The following is a 23,595-nucleotide window of genomic DNA, read 5'->3' as shown; positions in this document are numbered from 1 at the left end:
TCCCTTGGTCTGAGGGGGAGCACGTCGTTTTCCTCCCGATGGGGACTGCCTACCATTGAGCAGCATGAAAGGATTCCTGTACAGCTGCACTGGGTGAGTGGGCGGGCATCTCATTCAGTAATAACATCTCGTTTATACAGCCCTGAAAATCTATAAATAAATAGTTCTGACTGACTTTGCGTACTTAAAATACAATGAGAGAGAGAAACGGACTGGAAAGAGAAATCCAGAGTAAATGTTATAAAGGCCAGACCCGTACTCGGTGACCTCAGTAAAGCCTTTTTGAAATCATAGGGGAAATGGGGGTTTGGGGTCAGCAATGTACACTTTTCGCCTTGCAGAGCTTCATGTGCATTGGAGAAAACAGCAAAGCAAACACGAGATCCTAGCAGTTGTGTTTTGGGGATGGGCATTCCTGATCGCTCTGCCAAAGCGTGTGTCTGGGATTCAGCCTTTCTGTGTAGGAGATAACACAGATCAATGCCTGAGCCCTTTTCAAAGAAAGAAATAATTGCCCCCCTTCGCCCCACTTCATCCCCCCTGCCTCACGTCTCCCCCACCCCCCCTTTTCCTGCTGGACTACAAGGATCCAGCAGGAAAAACCACCACACCAGATCCCAGAGGTAAATCTTGGTGCATGCAGGAGCCAAGGACAAGATCTACTGTTCATCTCTTGGCTGGATGTGGAAAGAATGGCCCAAGCTTTGTTTTGAGTTTCTAACATTCAAACTGCTTGCAATGGGCTATTAGTAAAAAAAACCCAAACCAAACCAAAAAGAAAAAACAACAACAAAAACAATCACCCAGAAAAAAGCCCTCCAAAAATCCCACCCCAACAACCCTATACAGGGAGTCCCCTGAACTTTCTCCTCTTCCCTAATTCACTTCATGTTTTTCTTCTGTCTGCCTCTCTGAAATATTTCCTTTGACCAGCATCTTTCAGCTGAATTTTTTCCATGTTCTCCTTTAGCTTCAACAGAAAAGGGGGGGATGTGTGGGAGGCGGTGTAATTGCTTACATTCCCCTTGCAAAGTTAGCAGGCAAGAGTTATCTGGCTAAGCTGGGAATTACTGAAGGCACACACGCCTTTCATTGAGTTCACTTAGTTTACAGTCTAGCCCTATTATGTTAACTTCTGAGACTGTAATTTTATCAGGTGCTTAACATGGGAGAAGAGCAGTCTTATGTATACACATTTTTTGTTTATTTGTTTGTTTGTTTTTAATGCTCACAGGCAGCTTACAATGTGTTTCATTTTCACTAAGTTCCAGAAGCAGCTGAAAGATGAAAATAACACCCCTGTGAAATGCATGCCCAGTAGCTCTAAGCTCGGGGTTTTGGCAATGGAGCAAGACATTTAAGTACTGCAACTAGTTTCAAATCCTTATTTAAATGCCAGGCTAATAAGAGAGATCTTTCTTTTTCACATTGACCATTAAGGAACACTTAAGCTAGTGTCATTTTTTCCCTGTTTATTGGAATTTGCAAATCAGATCTCCAGTGTTTTAGATGTTAACAAGATGTTGAGGCTAATAACAAATCAACTATATTGAGCAAGATTAGTAAACGTGAATGGAGTGTAATTATATGGCAGGCAGCTTTATGTTAAACAGTGCTTTAAATTAACATGCTTTCTGTCAAAGCAAGCATACAGTCAGTACAATTAAGTTACTTTTGCTGCAAGATTAACTGAAACCAAGAAAAAGGAAGAAAGTGTTGCATTCAGATTTCCTGTTAAAATGGAGGGGAGATATTATGCATATCAATATACCAGAATGTTTCTCATTAGAAGAACTTGGCTTCATGTTGAACTTTTTTGAGCAGACATTCCTAATTACAGTCCTTGTTAGCCCAATTTGTTAGCTAGCTAGCTTGAAAGTCACAGCACTGTTAAAACTACCCCTCCTCTAAATTTTTTCAAGACTTGATGAAGGGTAATCCAAACAAGAGCTGGCTTGCATTCACAGGTCTTTTACAGAGTGGTGCCAAGCTCATGAGGGAGTTTGTTTTCCAGTGACGAGTTTTAACCATGGACACATCCTCACGTACGTTGTGCAAGAGATGAGAAATCTGTGTAAACAGATGAACACAATTTTCTTATTCATAGCAGTTGCAGAGTTATCATGTAAGAGGCAAACATTTAATACTTTCCACCAGTTTTGCATATGTCTGATGACGTAACGGGTTCACCAGAAGCTGCGATGCATTGGAGGAAGGATTTATCACAGCTGCATTCATTTTCTTCTACTTCATGGCTTCAGCATTCATGGCAGGATTGTTTGGTTTGAAGAGGATTCACTTGCCTTTCCTCTTGTAGTCCAGTATTACTATTGACTCTCCTGTTTGGAGGCAGAGAAGAAAAGATTATTGGGGAAAAAAGGCCCATCAGAGAAGTCCTCTCACAGATCAAGCACACGGTTGGGAGGAGGATGTGAACCTGGCCCCAGCCTTCTGACATCCCTGGGGAACCAAACGTGTCTGAGAGTGGGAGCAAGCTATGAGGAGTGCATGGCTGGGACCAGCAGCTCATGCCCAAGTGCTGCAGAAGTCAAATGAGCCTGGGATGTCCCTAGCAAGTAAGGGATTACTCGACTACTGAGGAATTATTTGAAATCTACAACGCACTACATCACTCAAAAATCATGGTACTTTGCTAGTGGGGAAAAAGTGTCTGCCACCAAACAAACCTAGCTTGGTGCAAGAATATGTGGAAAGCCTTAAAAATAAAGCTCATTGGAAAAGGCACCCAAGTAGGTCAAGAGAGGTTCTCCTCCCCCACTATTCTGCATTGGTGAGGCTGCTTCTGGAGTATTGTGTCCAGTTCTGGGCCCCTCAGTTCAAGAAGGACAGGCATCTGCTTGATAGAGTCCAGTGCAGAGCCACAAAGATGATGAAGGGAGTGGAACATCTCCCTTATGAGGAAAGGCTGAGGGAGCTGGGTCTCTTTAGCTTGGAGAAGAGGAGACTGAGGGGTGACCTCATCAATGTTTACAAATATGTTAAGGGGGAGTGTCAGGATGATGGAGCCAGGCTTTTTTCAGTGATGTCCAACGACAGGACAAGGGGCAATGGGTACAAACTGGAACATAAGAGATTCCAGGTAAATATCAGAAAAAACTTCTTCACTGTGAGAGTGACAGAGCACTGGAACAGGCTGCCCAGAGAGGTTGTGGAGTCTCCTTCTCTGGAGACATTCAAGACCCGCCTGGACACCTTCCTGTGTGATGTGCTCTGAGTGATCCTGCTGTGGCAGGGGGGTTGGACTAGATGATCTTTTGAGGTCCCTTCCAACCCCTGAGATTCTGTGAGATTCTGTGAGATTCTGTATCAATCCTGCAGCAGAGATACCTGGAGCAACCTCACATGACTGGCCAGGATGGCAGAAGGCCTACAGATGACCCACAGCTTTCTGAAACACCAGCTACAGACCAGGTATGCTACCATGGGCTACTAAGAGTGGCAATAACCAAATATATTTGAATACCCTTATCTAAAGCAGTGTCTCAGCCCCTCTTCTTCCCTGCTGATGATCATTTACTGACAGGGAACCCTCTTTTAAACGAGCTTTCCTTATGCACTGACCACAGAGGCTGTGAAACCCTAATTGCTGTATTTTATTTATCTCCAGCCTGCACGGCATTTGGCAATTGTCCTGATAAGGAGCAAAATCCTTGCATTTCTTCCTTCCCAAATGATCCTGTAAGTATATTGTAGTGACCAAATAGAAATTTTTAAGATGGAGGAGAAAAAATTCTACCAATAACTATTAGTCCAATGAGAGCATATTAGAAAGCACCTGTTAATGTCTGGCCTCCTGTGATGAAATTGTAAGCCCTGGGCTGCCAGAGCTTCCGATCCAGTCTCCCTCCTGTGGATCATCAGATAAACTTGTCAGCAAGAGGAGGGCATGCGACAGATGGTGCAGGTTTCTTTTAAATATCTGGACTCCTCTACCCGAGGGGTAAACTTCAGCGTGGGGGAGTGAAAAATATGAAGGACATAAATATGCCATCACAGGTTTGTGGCACAACTAGGATGAATGGATGAGACAAAAGTAAATATTGGTATTTAGTTTGCAAATTCTGGGCCATAAATTGTCTTAACTTTTATTTCCATTCATCACTGGCAGTATAGTGAAATTGTAGATATAAATATCATTTGTTCACTGAAAGAACTAGATATAGCCTGGACTCTTATTCTTTGCTTTTAAAGGCATGATAGAACAAATGAAGATATCTTCTGAAAAGGAGGCTCAGTTTAAAAATCCCTCCTGGACACTGTATTCATTAAGGGTGGCACCTGCATCTGGGTTGATAACTACCTGCAGGACACGAGCATTCTAGCGCTCCCACAACAACTGCTGCTCTTAAGCCAGCACCAGTACAACAGTAGGATGACTTTGTACCCCACACAGTTGCCCTTTGCATCGCTTTATTTGCCACACGGGTTTCTGCAATCCTAACAGCTGCTCAGGACGCTTCCATCACATTGCAGTATCGCTTCATGTTGCACAGATCCATGCGCTGTCACCTCGGCTGGGTCTCCCAGTACCCAGGTGTGCAGGGTATTAAGGGAGCTTGGTTTCACAAGCACGTAAATATGAAAATAAAACCCAGAAAAAAAACCCCATCAGTTCCTAAAACCTGTTATATATATTTCTAGAAAATGCATTTAACGCACAAGTACTCCAAAATAAGAGGAAAGATACATGAAAGGGAAGATCGCTGTCTAACTTCAGCTCAGCCTGAGGTGAATACATTTCAGGAAGGGTTTTGCAAGATACTCAAGAGCTTGTAGAAGATCTGGAGGAGCACATCCATCCATGCATTGGGCACAAGGATGTTGCTCCACGATAAATTTCCTCTTTTTCCTGAGAGTGATGTCTCTTATTCTTGTTGTACTGCCTTATCCCTCACTTTACATTATCTTTAATTCTGGCTTTGATCCCCTCATCTTCCTCAGCCAGCTGCTAGCCAAAGCTCTCCCATTTGGAGGACACTGAGCATCCAGGCATGGGTCTATTGGAGATGCTGCCCTCTCTGACAGCCAGCCTGCCTTTCTGCTCCATTTCTCTCCCGAAGGACAGCTCCATCACCTGGGGATGAGCATTTCTCTGGACTTGGCAGAGGCCTTCTGGCTGTAAAATCTCAGAACTGGTTTGCCCAGTGTCCCTCAGCAGGTATTTAAATCACTGGTGGAGCAGGTAGCTGTTGCTAGCCCCAATCCCCCTGCATGTCAAAGCATTGAAATGAAGCAGCTGATGAATGTTGGGCTGGGTTGGGTTTTTTTCAGGTTTTTTAGATGAAAGACAAATGAATCTGCTTCCTTTTCAAATGCTGATGCCAAAGAAGAGACCTGATCTGAAATGTTGTTCTGTCTGATGTGGAAAACTTTGATCCAAATTTCTCCCAAGGATCTTGTTGTCTCACCAGCAGCAAAATCCAAGGGAAAAACTGTTTTGCTTTATTTTTTAGGGTTCTAGTTCGACTGGTCAAACTAACATACGATCAGTTGCCTACATAATGTTTTCTACCCACAGGGAGCAGCAGAAGCTGTCACACAGTTCATCTTTGGCACTCGGACTCTGCAGCCAAATTCTTGACTGAGGTAAATTTATGGCAGTGAAAGAATCAGCCCATTGTTTCCAATTATCCTCTTTGGAGTTTCTGTATTGCTCAATATTGTCTAGTACTCTAGAAACTCTGGGATTTAAAACAAAACAAAAAAAGTCATTACTGGTGCTATCTTCTGTGCCTCTCAGGCTGTGCAGCTGGGTTGCCTTAGTTACCACCAATCCAACTGTGCAAGGGGAGGGAGAGACACACGAGACAGAATACATTTTTAAAACCTCTGATACTATATGAAACAGTTTGTTTATAAATAATTAAAAAAAAACCCAACCAAACAACAAATTTAGGGTCTGCCATCATTTGGTTGTTCTGAAAAGGAAAAACAGGGTTATATTTTTTGACAGTCTGGATTCTCCAGCTCTCAGAAAAGATACTGCATCTTTTTGGTCAAGCACAAGACATAGCTTTAAAAATTACTTGCTTGAAGCTGAAAGCTGCCATCCATAGGTTTCAGACTAAGTTGGAACTGAATATACCCTTAAGGGTGAAAAAGAATAAATATTTATGTAGCTGGTTTTAGAAAAAGTGATAGTGGCCTGAAGCTGTAAAGGAGCATGGAAGAGAGCCCATAGGAAGCATGGTATGCTGTGGGACAAGCTTCATTTGCCACAGGATGTAAGTCCAGAAGGAAACCAGGCTTGTCACTCATGTGAAGCTATTTGTTAATCAGTTCTTGCACCTTTGAATAAAGACAGCTTAGCTGGGCACAAACTTGGCACGCTTTCTTCCTCCAGGTGGGAAAGAAAGAAAAGAAGCCACTGCCCTGGAGCCTTTCCCTTTGGGGGGATGCTAGGTCACAGCAGCCCAGGCCGATGCCACCAGCATCAAGTCTAATTGCTTGGTGGCTACAGGTGTTTTGGAGAAGGTGCTTCCAGATGTGCCCACAGGAACCTAGCGGGCAATTTCCTTAGTCTGTAACTCAAACTGGGCCTTTGAGGGACTGAAGCACAGAAGTGCCCTTCCACATACCCTTTCTTTAGGAGGAGGGAGGAGGTGGACTGGGAGAGATTAAGAAGTCTGTCCCTCTACCACCCCAGATAGTTTTGCTTTATGTGTGCTGTTTGTTGTTGTTGTTTGTTTGTTTGTTTGTTTTCTTGCAGGGTTATTTTAGCTGCCTCATCTCCCTTACTGGGACAGGAAGGTGAGATAGGAAAGGGCAGGATGAAAAAAAGTACGTGGAACCATTTCTGCTGTGAGAGGTATGTTGGAATCACTTCTTCATTCAGTTCACAGCTGTTTTTACTCTGGCAGTGCTGAGCCAAAGATTTGTCTCAGTCAGGAACGTATTAAGACTCTGGCACACTGTAATTTGGAATAGCTTTCCTCTGGCTGTGTTTCAATTCTTATTGGGACCTTGTTATCAATACCAGCTAAAGGAAGTCCTGCCCTTCTCTTGAGTGGACACATCTGGGAAATGGATGGGGAAAATGATCTGAGTTGAAAACAGCCCCTGCTTGCAAGAAACAGGCATGTGTGGTGGAGTAGGAGGGAATGAGGGGTGGTGGGCAGGAGCTCATAGAGAGGTTATTGCTGCCAAAGCCCCTGTGTTGTGAAAGCAGAGTTGCCAGCTACTGGGGTGCAGCTTGTAGCTTCTTTTGTCCATGTACAGCAAATCCAGGGAATGTTGCCAGTCCTGGGGGTGAAGAGCTGAGGATGCATATGATGCAGCGAAAAGTTTGCGCAAATGTGGGAAACTGTAATTCAGAGGGAGGGTCCCACACGTGGATGAAAATACCATGTAATTGTTAAGGCCATGAGTTCGTGGCTCCTTTGAAAAATATCAAATATGCATGGAGAGGCAGACCCACCACACACAGGAGGCCTTCTTGGATTCCAAGAGCACACCAGATACGGATGTAAGCTATCATGTATGCTACATTTATATGTGTGTTCTCTTAGGTTACATTCATGCTATCACAACTGGGGGTGATTTTGGGCCTTTCTGTGTGCACAAGTTTAGTGCTTGCACTGGTTTCTTTTGTTGTAAATTAACATCTCTTAAGCTAGTATATTTAGTCAGCTGTTCAAAATACTTCTGATTTTTTTGCAGTAATTTGATCTCTGCATGGCACGACCTTTTGTCTGATCAATTAACACTAAAATTTTTTTAATTCTGATTATCTCTAACTTATGCATCAGAGACACTGATCTACTGGGAGGTGTCCCTGCCCATGCAGGGGGGTTGGAACTAGATGATCTTTTAATGTCCCTTCCAACTCAAACCATGCTATGATTCTGTGATGATTCTATACTCTAGGCTTGAAATTACTAATACGTAGTCAGTGATGAATGTATTGGATCACATGTAAAGACCTATACTGTCTTGTAGTGATTATGTGGTCTTTGATTTTAAGAGTTACTATTTATGTGATGCCTCCAGAGCTAGTGCAGAAAGGCTGCAGATCTGTTTTCATTTACCAGCAATCCTCATCTCGTATTATGTTTATGCAAGAACAGAATTTGGGCAAAATTTCCAAACATGGACATGTAGAGCAACCATCTTATTTGCACAGGTACCAAGCAGTGAAGTTGGTTATACAGCACATTTGAAAGTCAATCTGCTGCTTTTAGGTAGCTGAGTACGGATGGTGAGAGACTAGCTACAGACACTACTTTGGCTTGACAGGCATGTGAGACTTCACAAAACGGATCAGTCATCAAATGTTCCCTGAGAACAGAGGGAGGTTGTCTTATTTACTTTCAGAGGTGTTTTTGCAGTGTTTTTTCTTTCATCAGAAAGCTAGTTTAAGAAATTGCAAATGTTCACACTTTTGTCCTGAATAAAATATACACGTTTTCCTGACAGAAACACTTTCATCCTCAAAAACTTAGTCTTGAATGAAAAAGGAGAGAGGAAACCAGAAATAATAAAATAATAGTAGTAATAATAATAATAATAATAAGTAAAACCCCCAAAGCTGCTTCATCAGTTCTTTCTTTCTTGCAGTTGTTGAATGTGTACTCCTAAATTACTTTGCTCTTTTCCTAACTGCCCATTTGTCCAAGGAAAATGCCTTCATTTTCTTTAAACTGCTACTGGTTGTACCACTACCAAAGCTGAAAGTTTCTAAGACTTTCTGAAGTGCTCCTTTACTGACGGAGCTGCTGAAGTGCACTAATGGGTACACTAATGCCTTCCCATAAATTTTCAGTAAACAGTGCCATTCCTTAGTCTGACAAACACCACATGATGCAAGTGTAAGACTTTTAGCCAGAGCGATTTGGCTTCTCTGCTCCGTTGTTTGAAAAGGAATTAAAAATCCAGTGATTATGCTGGTAAGAGACACTTCTTGAATCCCATTAGAGAAACCTGGCCCAGACTTTTCTCCAGCCGGGTTGGGATGCTTGTTCTGGTTTGTTCTCTCATAATAACTGGTTAGGACCTGGCAATCTCTATTATACACTCAAATGCCATCCTCTTCCCACCCACCAAGGCAATTGCAAGAGCTCATTTGATAGAGAGATAGATAGATAGATAGATAGATAGATAGATAGATAGATAGATAGATAGATAGATAGATAGATAGATAGATAGGTATATTTTTTTTTCATATAGGTGGAAGTGAAAACAAAATTTGGACTGACCCCATATCATACGGTTGAGGAACTCCCCGAAGTTGTAGAAGGAGACCATGATGACAAGGCTACCGGCGAAAAAGGCTGCTAGCCCAGCTGGGCTGAACAAAGCAAAGAGAGGATATACCCACTCTCCTGTCACAGAATAAATCCACAGGACCCTAGGCAAGGAGAGAAATCACCTTTGGTTAGGACTATTCAGTTAGAAAAAACACTTCATGATTTCTAACTCCTGAAGGGCCAAGTTAACAGAACAGTCTTGATACAGAGAACATTAGCTCAGCTGTTGATACATCTCCTCGGCATTTGGGCTATTTGCTGTGAAGCACACTTGAGCCACTGCTAAATTAGCTGGGTTTCAGGGCAGGTTGAGATGCACACAGCGTTCTTCTGTCACCCTGGTGGCATTGGCTAGTAACAGCAGTAAAGTAACAGTAAAATAGCAAAATGCTCAGAAATAGGGATGTGCACTTGGCTATTTATTCTAAGTGAGGCTCATTCAGATAAGCTCCGCCATACCTGTTTGCTCTTTACTTGCAACAGCTTTTTAGCCCCTATCCAGTTCTCAAGGGTTTGTGGAGACAAAGTGTTGTGTCTCATTGTCTCTATCCTGCCACTGTTGAGCATGGCTTTGGGGAGTGGAAAGAAGCTTTTAGGAGGAAAGAGGGAAAGGGGTATTCACTAGCACCTTTTATCTAGGTCTAAAAGTAGGAGGAGGGGAGAATCATAGAATCAGTAAGGTTGGAAGGGACCTTAAAGATCATCTAGTTCCAACCCCCCTGCCATGAGCAGGGCACTAGACCAGGTTGCACAAAACCTCATCCAACCTGGCCTTAAAAACCTCCAGGGATGGGGCATCAACAACCTCCCTGGGCAACACATTCCAGTTCCTCACCACCCTTATAGTGAAGAATTTCTTCCTAATATCTAACCTAAATCTCCCCTCTCTCAGTTTAAAACCATTACCCCTCGTCCTATCATTATCCTCTCGGGTGAAAAACCCCTTCCCAGCTTTCCTGTAGGACCCGTCAGGACCCTACTGGAAGGTGGCTATAAGGTCTCCCTGGAGCCTTCTCCAGGCTGAACAATGCCAGCTCTCTCAGCCTGTCTTCATAGCAGAGCTGCTCCAGGCCTTTGATCATCTTGGTGGCCCTTCTCTGGACCCTCTCCAACAGGTCTATATCCTTCTTGTGCTGAGGACACCAGAGCTGTACACAGTACTCCAGGTGGGGTCTCACCGGAGCAGAGCAGAGGGGCAGAATCACCTCCCTGGCCCTGCTGGCCACACTTCTTTTGATGCAGCCCAGGATGTGTTTGGCTCTCTGGGCTCCAGCACACACTGGTGGTTCATGTCAAGCTTCTCATCAGCTACCACCCCCAAGTCTTCTCCTCAGGGCTGCTCTCCAGCCATTCTCCCCCCAGCCTGTATTTGTGCCTGGGGTTGTGCTGACCCAGGTGCAGGACCTTGCACTTGGCCTTGTTGAACTTCATGAGGTTGGCACTGGCCCAGCTCTCCAACCTGTCAAGGTCCCTCTGGATGTCATCCCTTCCCTTCTGGGTGTCAACCACACCACACAGCTTGGTGTCATCAGCAAACTTGCTGAGGATACACTCAGTCCCACTGTCCATGTCTCCAACAAAGATGTTAAACAGCACTGGTCCCAATACTGACTCCTGAGGGACACCACTCATCACCTGCCTCCATTTGGACATTGAGCCACTGACCACAACTCTCTGGGTGCAGCCATCCAGCCAATTTCTTATCCACTGAGCAGTTCATCTGTCAAATCCATACCTTGTCAGTTTGGAGACCAGGATGTGATGTGGGACAGTGTCAAATGCCTTGCACAAATCCAGGTAGATGACATCAGTTCCTCTGCCACCATCCACCAGATTGGTCAGGCATGGCTTGCCCTTAGTGGAGTCATGCTGGCTGTCACCAATCACATCCTTATTTTCCATGTGCCTTAGCAGACTTTCCAGGAGGATCTGCTCCATGACCTTGCCAGGCACAGAGGTGAGACTGACCGGCCTGTAGTTCCCTGGGTTTTCCTTTTTCCCCTTTTGAAAAATAGGGGCTATGTTCCCTTTTTTGCAATCAGCAGGAACCTCACCAGACTGCCATGACCTCTCAAATATGAGGGACAGAGGCTAAGCAATCACATCTGCCAGGTCCCTCAGGACCCGTGGGTGAATCCCGTCAGGTCCCATGGATTTATGCATCTTCAGGTTCTTTAGATGGTCACGAACCTGCTCTACTCATACAGTGGGGGGTAATTCATTCTTCCAGTCCCTGCTTTCACCTGTTGTGACCTTTGTGTTGAGGCTGGAGCACTGGCCAGAGAAGACTGAAGCAAATAAGTAATTAAGGACCTCAGCCTTCTCAGTACCCTGTGTTACTACCTCACCTGTTTCCTGCAGGAGAGGCCTTTCAGAAGCAGGTAGGTAGGACATAGCGGTGCAGCTGCTTTGCTCCTTTTTTCCAGAACCATTTGCAAAGCAGTATTTGGAAAAGAGAAAGAAGGGAAAGGAAGAGGATAAATATGCCTGCATTATAGGGCTTCTTTTCTCCTACTTAGGCCCTCTCTTTCAGCCTTTTTCTTCTCTCAAAAGATGTCTTACAGTGGCTGTCAGATACTGATATTTCTCCATTGTTAACAGCTAGTAAGTGTGGCTGGTAGAAGATGCCTGGAGTTAACATTAAAATGGTCTTTATATATTAAATATAGGGGAGAATACATTTTTATGGGTAAAATTATATATATTTGAATTGAATATGTAAATAATATTAAGAATAGGGCAGATTGTTATAAGGATGTGTCATTGTAACAGTGGGCAGCACTTCCCTAAGCAGAACCTTTGGGTCCAATAAGTCCAAAAAGGTTTGATTCTTGGGTAAAGAAACACATCTGAGGAGTTTGCCATACTTCCCACCATGAGTGCTAACACAGGCATGCAATCCCACTCTCTCTGAAGGCGCACAGCCTGTCACCTTGCACTGAGCAGCACGTCTCAAAGAGAAGTGACAAACAGGCTGCCCCACCAGCCTGAAACTGTGTCACGAAACTCAGGAATGAGAGAGTGCTAAGAAAAAAAAACAAAACAAAATTGTCTGAATATGTGAATTCTAATTTCTCTGGTTAGAGAAGGAAGGGGTAAGGCATAAAAATAGGAGGGTAAAGTGGTAGAAGGAAGACTAGGGAAAATGTGGGCCCACTGCTGAATGAGGTGGCAGCCCTGGTGACAGAGGATGCAGAGAAGGCAGAGTTACTGGATACCTTCTTTGCTTCAGTCTTTACTCCTAAGACCAGCCCTTGTGAATCCCAGACTCTGGATGTAAAAGAGAAAGCCTGGAGGAAGGCAGACTCTCCTCTGGTCAGTGAGGATTGGGTTAGAGGTCAGTTGGGTAAACTGAACATACACAAATCCATGGGCCCCAGTGGGATGCACCTCATCAATGTTTACAAATATGTTAAGGGCAAGTGTCTGGAGGACAGAGCCAGGCTTTTTTTCAGTGATGTCCAGTGATAGGACAAGGGGCAATGGGTGCAAACTGGAACATAGGAGGTTCCACATAAACATCAGAAAAAGCTTCTTTACTGTGAGAGTGACAGAGCACTGGAACAGGCTGCCCAGAGAGGCTGTGGAGTCTCCTTCACTGGAGACACTCAAAACCCACCTGGACGTGTTCCTGTGTGATGTGCTCTGGATGACCCTGCTCTGGCAGGGGGGTTAGACTAGATGATCTTTCGAGGTCCCTTCCAACCCCTAAGATCCTGTGATTCTGTGATAAGAGAGGGTCAATGGGTACAAACTAAAGCACAGGAAGTGCCACCTCAACATGAGGAAAAACTTCTTTACTGTGAGGGTGTCAGAGCACTGGAACAGGCTGCCCAGAGAGGCTGTGGAGTCTCCTTCTCTGGAGACTCTCAAGACCTGTCTGGATTTGTTCCTGTGTGACCTGCTCTAGATTCTGTGGTGGTCCTGCTCTGGCAGAGGGATTGGACTTGGTGATCTCCAGAGGTCCCTTCCAACCCTTAACATTCTGTGATTCTGTGAAAGTTTTTGTCCATGGTGGAGGGAACCAAGACAAGGAGACAGAAAGAAAGCAGATGGTATGTTGCTTGCTGCCTCAGGAGAAGAGAAAGCAACATTATTGAGATCCTAGTATAATTTATCCAGTTATCAGGGCCCTGGGACACAGGGGACAAGTTCTCTAAGGGACCAGTTTCTCCTCAGGACCCTGGCAGCATCATGCAACATCAATTCAAAGAAGATACTGGAAGGGCTCAAATATGTTGATTCTTGTGTTGAATCTCCTCCTTTGATGAGGATTCAGGGTCTGGCATGAGCTGTGTCTCCTGTGGGATGAAATTGTTCAGCTGACATGGGCTTTAGGGGAAAGCACAGCACATAATGACTGCAATAGTTGCCTGGAGAGCTGTCTGGTCTAAAATCCAAATGCTGTCAGAAGACAAGCACAACAAAGCTGGTGTTAAGCAACTGGGTGAACCAGGACGTAGAAAAGGAATTGAGGAAGCTGTGGTCGTAATCCTAGTAGGCTTGGGGCTGGATTAGGATAAATGGTTCCTAACTTGGTTACGTCATGTAGCAGTGAAGTCCATTGCTTCCACAGCCACTCTAATGGCTTCCAAGTCATAAAAGTGTTTCACCTGGGCAGTTTATTTTCTATTCCAGATTTTTGTTTGGTGGGCTCAAGGCAGTCTCTAGCCGAGAGTGAGAACTGGCAGGTAGGAATAGGAAAGATGGTTTCTTCCATAGTCCCAGTGACTTCTCAGAAAGCTTTGCATGAGGACAAATTCCCCCCTTGCTGACCAGTTGGTCTGTATCCTCTGTTATCTCCTGAGCTCTGGATAATGTCTGATATCACAGGATGTCCTGAACCTATGCAGACCTGCTCCTGAGCTGATTCTCAACATAAAGCACCTTCAAAGTGGTTAGAAGTGCTGGCAGCTGCCCATAGCTAAGATGGGGTGGGCAGCTCCTCCAGACCCCAGCACCACAGTCTAGATGCGATGAGCAGGATGCAAACCCAGCTCCAGTTGTGAGACACATACAGGAGGTGGTTGGAGGACTATGGGCAGAGGGGGGGGGGCCCTGATTAGCTACAGTTTGTTCTCTTAGGATCACCCTCCTACAGGTTGCAGGTCCCACTACTGGTGGAGTCGGAGGTGGTAGTGAGGCAGATGCCCCCTTGTTGCCCATCAATTTGCACCTGGCTATGAGTATTGCTTTCTGTCTCAAGTTTCTAAGTCCAGTCATGTGTCCCTGCCAAATACCAAATGGAGTTTTACTCCTCTTCTGCTCCTGTGACTCCCGGACATTTGAGATTTAGTGGTTTTGCAGTGAGCAAGTCAGTAAGCAGAGGTAAACTTGATGGTACTGGTAGAAATTAAAGGAGAACTTCAGCCCAGTAGAAATAACCCAAAGTACTCCTGAGTTCATGATGATTTAGTTATCTTTCTATAAGAGGCCCCAGGAAAGGAAGAGATACCCTGTGTAATCTCAGGAGCTGTATCATGTTTGAAGATACCTCATCTACCTATGTCTGGAAATAGTTTTCATGGATCTCAGCTGAAATTTAAATGGCTTCTCCACAGAACAGATTGATCTCTCCCACATGCCTGGCAGGGAACTTAAGTAAAGTGTTTGGCCTTGTTTAACAAAGTAGATCACTTGAGGAAAATGTTTTAAGGTACATAATTCTTACCAACTGATATACAGAAAAGCAACGAATCCCAGTAAGATCAGTCCCTTCTTCTTTGCTGGGTAGCGGTGCGGGGTGGCAAAGATTTCCAGGAAAGCAAATGGCAAAACAGCTGTGTGCTGAGGAGAAAAGAGAGCCCATCAATGACCCATCACATGCCTTGCCTTCCATCATTACTGATCACGGAGCTCAAGAGCCTGCCCGTGAGCAAAGGATTATTTAACGATACTGAATGTTATTGTATACGAATGCACATTTTAAAATTATTATTAAAAAAACCCAAATAAATACTGAAGAAGTACCCCCTGCAGTAACAAGCAGAGAAATTTTCTTGTTACTGTGCTGTAAAATGTACTGGAACAAAGTCCACCTTTCTTCATAACAAGTGAGCTTTTCTTTTACATTTTTATAATGCAATTTTATTTTTTTTGTAATTCCCATGAGAGTGCAAAAGATATTTAAGCCCACTGTTACGTGTGTTTGAGGATGACCAAAGTCTCCTCCTCAAACTCACTAAGCAATTGCGGAATTGCCTTCCGCAGTTGTTACTGAAGGAATTGCCTTCCTTCAGGTTACTATTGTATTGTATTTTATATATTGTTGTTTACTACTTACTCCAGTGCAAATAAGTGTTGTGCTTCTCTTTGTAAACTGAAAAGCAGAGTGGTAAATGTACAGGGGACCTAAGTTAGTGGTTCAAGGTGATGAAGGAACTTCAGATAAGCTCAACCAAGAGTTAATAAGAAGTTAGCTTGCTGGAGTGGCTTTTTCTTCTTCTCTCCTCTTTTTTGTCGAAGAGTTTGAATTGTATTGAAGAGCATCTGTTTCAAGGGCTTTTATGATGGTAACTGAGCATGGTGGGTTTTCAGCACAGGGCAGACAGTGGTTGCACTGAGTGTTTTGTGGTGTGGAGCTGCCTGCAGGAGGGATGTTTGTCAGCTGTGCAGCTGTGTGGAGGCTGGGAGCACAGCAGAACTCCTCCTGGGCTGGCAGGTTAAACGTGGTGCTCTTGGGATGCCAGCTCCTTACCTTGTTGGCTGATCTGTGGCAACTTCAGAAAATAATTTGTCGGGGTAATACTTCCCCACTAGGAGTTTTGTAATGTTTCCTGGGCAAACAAAACAATAATTCTCAATTACAATATCTAGGACACAAAGGCTAAACTGAGGGAAAACACAGCAAAAACAATCAAAGAGGTACAATGGGAGAAAACTATAGCAACAACTGTAGCTGACAAGTTGCTTACATTCATAATAATTAAGCAAATAGTTTCAGAGGTAGATGGGAAGGGGTAGGAAGAGGTGGGTGACAGCATATGAAGTCATCCAGCTTAATGGTTTATTTTGTTTTTTTCCTATAGGCACAACCTGCTGGGTGTATGGTATAAAGCTTCCTCTTATCCAAAGGAATTGGTTCTACTACCTTCAACCTACCTATTTGTCAGAAGCTGTGCTGAATATCTGATATGGTAAGGTGGCATCAAAGTTTTATTGATGTGTATTTATGGTATGAGTTGGCACAAAGATATCTTATATCCTTTAAATACACATTGAACTACATCCAACATGCATAAAAACATTCTTTACCTATTTGTTTTAGAGGCAGACATCCATTTTTGACTGCCACTGCCAAGCTCCATGTCCTCCTTCAGGCCCCCCAGTGCACCCCCAGGAGCTGCTATTCATATCTGGCTTCTCTTCTACCAAAATAACCCTTCCAGCTCTATTGCTATTTTCCAAAGGAAGGAGATAGAAAAGATGTATTTGGTTCCAGTTCCTCTGACTCATTGGCACTGAGGGTTTTCTCTGTTCTGTTTCACAGAGATATTCCTCAGCTCTACAGCCTGCTTGGTTGATAGCAGAGGTCTAGTTGTATCAGTACAAGTAATTCCTGGGTTAATTTAACCAGGAAAATATCTTGGTGCACACAGTTTTCATATATAAACCTTGTCAATGTCTTTTAGTCAGAAATATACGTGTTAAGCTGCTTTTAGAATGATAAAAATGTTTATTTTCCATAGATGTTCAATAGTTTGTCTCTGAATAAAACCAAAATGCCCACGGAAGAGAGCAATGGTAGAAAACTTGTGCTTCATCCTCACTATCAGGTTTTTGCAGTGGTTTTGTCCATTATGCAAAGTGGAGATAGGTCCTGGTTTTCATCTGGCATCCAATGGGCTTCAGGATATTCCTTTGGGATACATGAAATGTTCTTGCTAGTCAATGAATTTAAACACTTTTAACAACTATAAGCTGGTTCATAGCTATAGCCCCATTCACAGCAACTCTTTGAGCTCTGCCACTCAGACAGTTCTTCAGCCAGCACACCATGTACCTGCTGATCTCACTGTTGGACAACTTGTCCAGAAGGGTGCTGTGAGGGACAGTATAAAAAAAATCTTAATTGCTAAAATCCAGAAAAATTACTTCCGCTGCCTTTCCTTCATCCACTACTCAGGTGACCTTATTGTAGAAGGATATCAAGTTAGTTAAAGAGGACTTTTTCCCTTTGTGAACACATGCTGACTGTGCCTGATGATCGAGTTATTCTTTAAATGCCTTTTGATAACACCCAGTATAATCTTCTCCATTATTTTTCCAGGAACTGTACTTAGACTCACATGTCTGTAGGCTCTTGGGTCTTCCCTCATGCCTTTATTGTAAATTGGAATAATGTTGGCTAGGTTTCTGTCAGCAGGGACCTCACCAGACTTCCAAGACCTTTGGTAGGTGATTGAGAGGGGTCCTGCCATAACATCTACTCCTTCAGTACTCTGGGATTAATTCCATGAGGGCCCAAGGACTTCTGAACATTCAGCTGATACAGCTAGTCCTTTACAATTTCATTGTCCACAAATGGAAACTCACTGTTCCCACCCTTATGGTCCTCCTACTCAGGGGACTGGGCAGCCCCTGAAAATCACTACTGAACGTGTTGTTGCATCTACAGAGAAAAGGAAAAAAAAAGAGATGTTTCAAAGGCTTTAGAGGTCAATACAGCAATTACTGTGATGGGCAAGTTCTCCGTGTCCATAATGGGTAAGGAGCAAGGGCAATTGGCTCAGTTTTCCTCAAGAGAGACTTAGCTTTATACTGGGAAATGTGTTGCAAGAGCAAGCAGGGAAGAGAGCACCTAGGGCAGCCAGGCAAGCCCTTTCGAGAAGTTAGGCAAGAAGCTGAGTGTGGTTCTGCCAAGGAGCCTCTGGCCATCTCTGAACCAGCCTTGTTTTTTCTCTGACTCAGTGAACTGAACCAGCTACCCAGAGCTGTGCAGACTACAGAGCTGGTGCAAATGTAGGTGTCCAGGAGCACAGAAGGAAGATGAGTTCTCTTCTTCTGACGGGAGCAAACTATCATGACTAGGACCACCAACATCTCCACTCAGTCTACTTCTCTTTCCCAGTTTGTACATCTTTGTGCTGCCTAACAATACAGGGATCCCACAGGAAAATGGGAAGAGGAGAGAAAAGCAGAGCTTTGCATTTACAGTTTCTCATTTGTCTGGCAGGATTGAGCAGCATCAGACTGGATAATGGCTGGAGGCACCCTGCAGCACACCTTAACGTGAGGAGAGCATGACACAGTCCACAACAAGCTGGAGGTGGTGAGGGGAAACCCACTGCTCTAACACATGCATTCACACTGGTGATGGGTAGGAAATTGGTAGTGGTTGGGAGCACTCCTTTTTATTCTTTGTTGGCTTAGAAAATGCTGATCTGCTTAACTAGACATTTTTTGGCAGGCTCTTCCTCTTACAGAGGAGTTAGAGAAAATACTCAAGAGCATGTACATGAAAAGAAGTTTGAAAGTCACTGGCAAGGATGAAAATTTGGCTGCTTTTAGAAATAACCAAGAGTTTAATGGAAGGGGTAGGTTTAAATATCTGCTCTGCCTGATTCACAGGGAGTTGAAGCCGAGCTTCTCACTCCCTGGAAGAATGCTCCCAACTCCAAGATCAGTGACAGTGTTCAGGAATGGGGCTGTCTGCCTCTTGTTTTGTGAACAGGTTATTAGAGGTCTTGGATATATCCTGATTTGGAAAAAGAAGAAAAGAAAACAAGAAAGAAATTAATTTGTTGTGGCATAAAATGTTGCTTTCTTCTCAAGTGCAATGATGACACTGGCACCTGACTTAAAGTGTGTTCTGTGTCTTCTGTAGAAATAATTAGATCTTCTGAAAAATGTTTGGCCATTTAATAATCCAGTGTTATTTATTAACAGATTATTAGCTTATTCCTAGTTGAAGAGGATCAGTGTATACATTAACTAGACATACTTTTTGCAGGGCCACTTCAACTTGCCATGCAAATGACTTCTTGAGACAAACTTCTACAACAGCTCTCAGCTACTTCAAGTACTTCCAGGATGAAAACATATTTGTTTAGCATTTTTTCTTTTGTGGATATAAAACTTCTTTTTTAATTTTTTTTTTTTCTTCCTCCTCTGCTTCCCTCTCAGGTACACATACACCCCAGGCCAAATAAAGAAGTGGGGAAAATCTTCCCTCTGCACATCTGCTAACCCAGAGTCTGCTGGTGACTTTGGGTATTTCTGCCAAGCCCAGTTTGTCCATTAATAGTAAAATAATGGTGAAGCTTCTACCAAATAACCCAGCTTGTTTACAAGAGCAGATGCGTATTTATCCAGCAGACACCAGAGGAACGCCTGGTTGGCTACAGGGTGCACAGCCTGCCCTTTGCCTACAACACGCAGTTGCCTTTCCAAATGATTTCTCTCTCACAGCCGATAAACGTTGACTTTGGCAGCAGCAATAGTGATAGACCATAGATCATGGTTAATCATATTTGCTGAAAGGCCTTAAAGACTTCTCATATCTTTCTCAAAAAAATAGATGTATTTTCTCAGGCGAGTTATTTTTACCAAGGTCTCTAGTGCACAGTCATTAAATATATGTTATTTAGCTGCTCTTTATGTCCTTAAACTAATGTGTGTCTGAAGAGAGCAGAATTTGTAGGGGGCCGAATTCAAATCTACAGTTTTGCCTCTTGCCTTAAAGAAACTTAATAATTAAGCTCAGATTGACACAGATCAAAACACTGGCAAAAATTGCTGGAAACAGTGACTCATTTTTTATTTCAATTAACAGTTTCTCAGTTTCACATATAAACAGCGAAACTGTCAAAAATAATTATCACAGAGGGAGAAGAAACCTATTTCACTCTAACGTAAAGAAAACAGGATAAAACAATAGCTGTGTGTGCTGATCAGGCTCTCTGTTAAGCAAAAAGAATCAGAGAGCTTTTTTCTTCTCTTGGCAGGAATTCTGTTAGCACTTATTTTTATGTTCCTTGAAATAGTAATATATTTACTTGTCTAGTAACCTCTGCTTGTTGAGGAAAGCTTTCAGCTTGCAAATTTTGTAAGGACAAAGGTATTGTAAGTACCTTTAAAAAATTTATTTGTACAGTGGAGAGATAAAAGTTATGGGACTTTCAGAATCATTAGAGTAATTTTGTTAACTAGCCACACTTGTGATCTGAATTCTGATTTGAAACATTCGCTTTGAAAATTCTCTGTGGCTTTTTTTGGCCCTTGTTATGGTTTTTTACTCAGTTTTGGTTTCTTTCCTTTTTTTTCTTGACAAACTCGGGTGAATCTGAGCTAGCTATAAAATTGCAACATTATTTTTGTTGTTTTGCTCATGTAGCCAGGCAGATGAATGCAAGGGGAAGAAAGTTTCTTAAACATATGCTGAACTTAATCTGAAATATTGGCATGTTAACTAATCTCCTGTGGAGAAGAATGAAATTTTAATATTCTCCTGGTTCTTTATTTTTTGTTTCCTACCCTACGTTGTATGTTTTCCAGGATACATTTCAGGTTCATGAGTTTAAACTGTGATAAATAATCCTCTCTGGATATTATTTCCACTGTTTGGTGAGACCATATGGAATTTTTACTTTGCGTATTTTGAGTAATTTGTGTATTTAGTCAACGTTATATACTCATTTTGCTGTTGAGAACACAAATAAGAGCAGGTTTCCTGGGGCTGAGAAGACAGGGTTGGGTAGAGTTTGTGTTCAGCTGCAGGCTCCAGCCTAGGCTGAGTTCTAAGCCCATGAATAATCTCCCCAGAGCTGCTGAGATCACCCGTCTGCCTAACGCGTGTGTCGCAGTTTGACTCGGCGTGACCCTGTTTGACTCCAGAGTGAAGGAAACGGTGCCTCGGTTGACCATAGCTGTCTGGTTCTAATTCCTCTGCATTTACATACCCTCCGTGTCTGCTTTCCATTAACGTGTGAGACTTCAGCAGGGGATTTTTCACAAACAGTTACCACTGGCCAAGCTAAACTCCACTGGGCACAGTTGGACACCATCAAGTGCTTTTGAAAAACTGCCCGTGTTTCTCCTTTCAGACACATTCCCCATGGAGCTTGTGTGCTGACAGCCACTCGGGGCTGATACTCATGCTTGGATCTTCTCCGTCGGTATGTTACTGCAAAGAAAACATGAAAACCCACCTTGGTGCTGTCTTATGAGGCCCATGGAGCCAGTGCTCATTGGTTGACCCTAGAGGTGTTTACTCAGAAATTCAGGTCTTTGTTGGGAAATGTCCTCTTCTCTATGGAAATTTCCTTGGGCTGGATTCTTTCATAAACAATTACAGCCTGTGTTATCTGAGCATAATAAAACTAAATGGCTTCCTGTCACCATAACCTCTATTTAGTTTTATACTCCTCATAATTTTCTGAATCTCTGTATGTGCTCTCCTTTCTTGGCTTTGTTTTTGGAACAAATTCCCTCTTTTGATTTATTTTGCTAAGATACTGCCTTAATTCAAATGTCTCCTTCAAAATTTTCTCTTGTAATCAGTCCTTATACACTTTTCCTCCTTTCTTAACCTCTCTGTATTTTTCAGGGTGGGAGGAGCTTAAACATTATTTTTCATTTTATTTCTCTAACTAGTACATTCCCACGTTTAGGTAAAGAAATAGTTCTTTCCCAGAGTTGCTACCTGTCTTTTTTATTCTCAGCCACCAGAGAATTTTCGGAGAACCAAAGATTTATTTTATGGATCGAACAGGAGGCACCAGGAGTCCTGTTACTGTGCAGGTATGGTGACAAATTAGTCAGGAAGCTATTGCTCAATTTAACTCCAGCAGCACTCCTCTCTGAACAGTCAGCTGCTATCCGTTTCTGCCCTTTCCAGGTCCATTCATGCTCATCTGAAAAGCAACATTATCTTTTCCTGAGACGTGTAGGGAGTTTGGGAGTGTTATTGTGAAAAACGTCAGACCAATTTTATGATCAAAGGTAAAAAAGACCTTCAGAGATAACGTTTCCTGCCTACAGACGTGCATGTTTGGAAATAAGGTCCTGGCTGAATATCCTATTGCTTACTAGCAAATGTTTTGTTTCCATGTCAATGCCAGAATTTTAATTGCATTTCTCCCTGAGATTAGATACGTCATCTAAGAAATTGATGTTGCACTGCAGCTGGAAGCTGAGATGAGACTGCAGTGAAACATCCTTCCTTGTGGAATATTTGTCTCCAGCTGTGCCTTGGTGGAGTGGGTTACAGAGGCTGCACCTGTGCATGCTGGGGTAGCAGCAGCCCGGGAGGATTCCCTGCCATAATATTTGTCTATGAAACACATACTTTCTCCCTGAGGAAATGGGCTTATGTCAACAAAAATGGAAACTTCAAAAAATATATATATGTAGTGCTGGGAAAAGCTAAGTGTCTTTGCTCTTGAATGTGTGGGGTGATTAATTTCATGTGCCATATCCCTCACACACACATTCTTCTTCTTTGCCAAAAGCTGAATGTAATTGGAAGACTATGAATGTCCATAGCTGCCAGACAGCTTAAAATTGAGATACTGTGAAATGCAAACAAATGGAAATGTTTCTTTCTTGTGTAAATATGCAAAATTATTAAGCTTTAAATACCAGTTGTAAGGAGAAGAATTTAAGCTGGTCAGAGATGAACCTGAGGTGCTTTTTGTGTAAACACTTGGAGCAGGAGCCAAGTTAGAGTGGCCTGGACAAGCAGGTTCTGCCCCACCAACCCCTTGGTTGGTTAATGTTGCAGCAGCTTCCTAAAATAGCTGGAGGGAGATACAATTCTTCACACAGATGCCCTCACGTCAGAGTTCATATAACTTCTTCTCTTTTCCAAAGGAAAGTAGATCATTCTGATCCAAAGTAACATTTGATGTAGTTGCGTCCACAATAGGGAAGGTAATGGTTTAGCTAGGAGGGTGTAACACAAGAAACTTGTGTTTTTATCAAGGTGTTTTTACTGTCAGGGCATCAGTGGCTTGCTTCAGCAGGGGGAAATTACTCATATGTGTCCAGGTTGTTCTTCTGCTCCTCTCTATTTTCCTTTTGCATGCAGATACTGCTTAGCTACTCTTCATCAAGGCAAAGGACGAAGGAGCTTGAGAGGCTCAGGCCATCTGGGGACCGTTGTCATTTTTGCTGGAAGTATGGCAGGCAAGTATTTGTTCCTCTGTGCTTCAATTTACCACTTCTATATTCTTAGTTATTTAGTTTATGAGATCTTCAGAACATACACTGTTCATAACTATGTGTCAGTAAAGTGCCTAGGGCACTAAAATGCTGATTTTTGTCAAGGCAAGAGGGTAAATGGCTACAGAATAAATTAAGAGAAGAGATGGCTAAATTAAACTTAGCT

General features: G+C 43.1%; 1 protein-coding gene across 1 annotated transcript in view; it reads right to left on the bottom strand.

Moving 5' to 3' along the window:
* Positions 1 to 1,395: 1,395 nt before the first annotated feature.
* Positions 1,396 to 23,595, bottom strand: part of ADTRP (androgen dependent TFPI regulating protein) — a 34,150-nt gene continuing 11,950 nt past the window's right edge. The window contains exons 4-6 of the mRNA XM_051611239.1: positions 14,938 to 15,053; positions 9,216 to 9,367; positions 1,396 to 2,339 (exon numbers count right to left, since the gene is read on the bottom strand). Coding sequence (XP_051467199.1) covers positions 2,296 to 2,339; positions 9,216 to 9,367; positions 14,938 to 15,053 — 312 coding nt within the window. The 3' untranslated portion in view covers positions 1,396 to 2,295. The remainder of the gene's footprint in view (positions 2,340 to 9,215; positions 9,368 to 14,937; positions 15,054 to 23,595) is intronic.

This window comes from Apus apus, chromosome 2 (assembly GCF_020740795.1).
Source record: "Apus apus isolate bApuApu2 chromosome 2, bApuApu2.pri.cur, whole genome shotgun sequence".
Taxonomy (NCBI): domain Eukaryota; kingdom Metazoa; phylum Chordata; class Aves; order Apodiformes; family Apodidae; genus Apus; species Apus apus.
The sequence above is the reverse complement of the archived record's forward strand: the minus strand, read 5'-3'. Positions and strand labels throughout refer to the sequence as shown.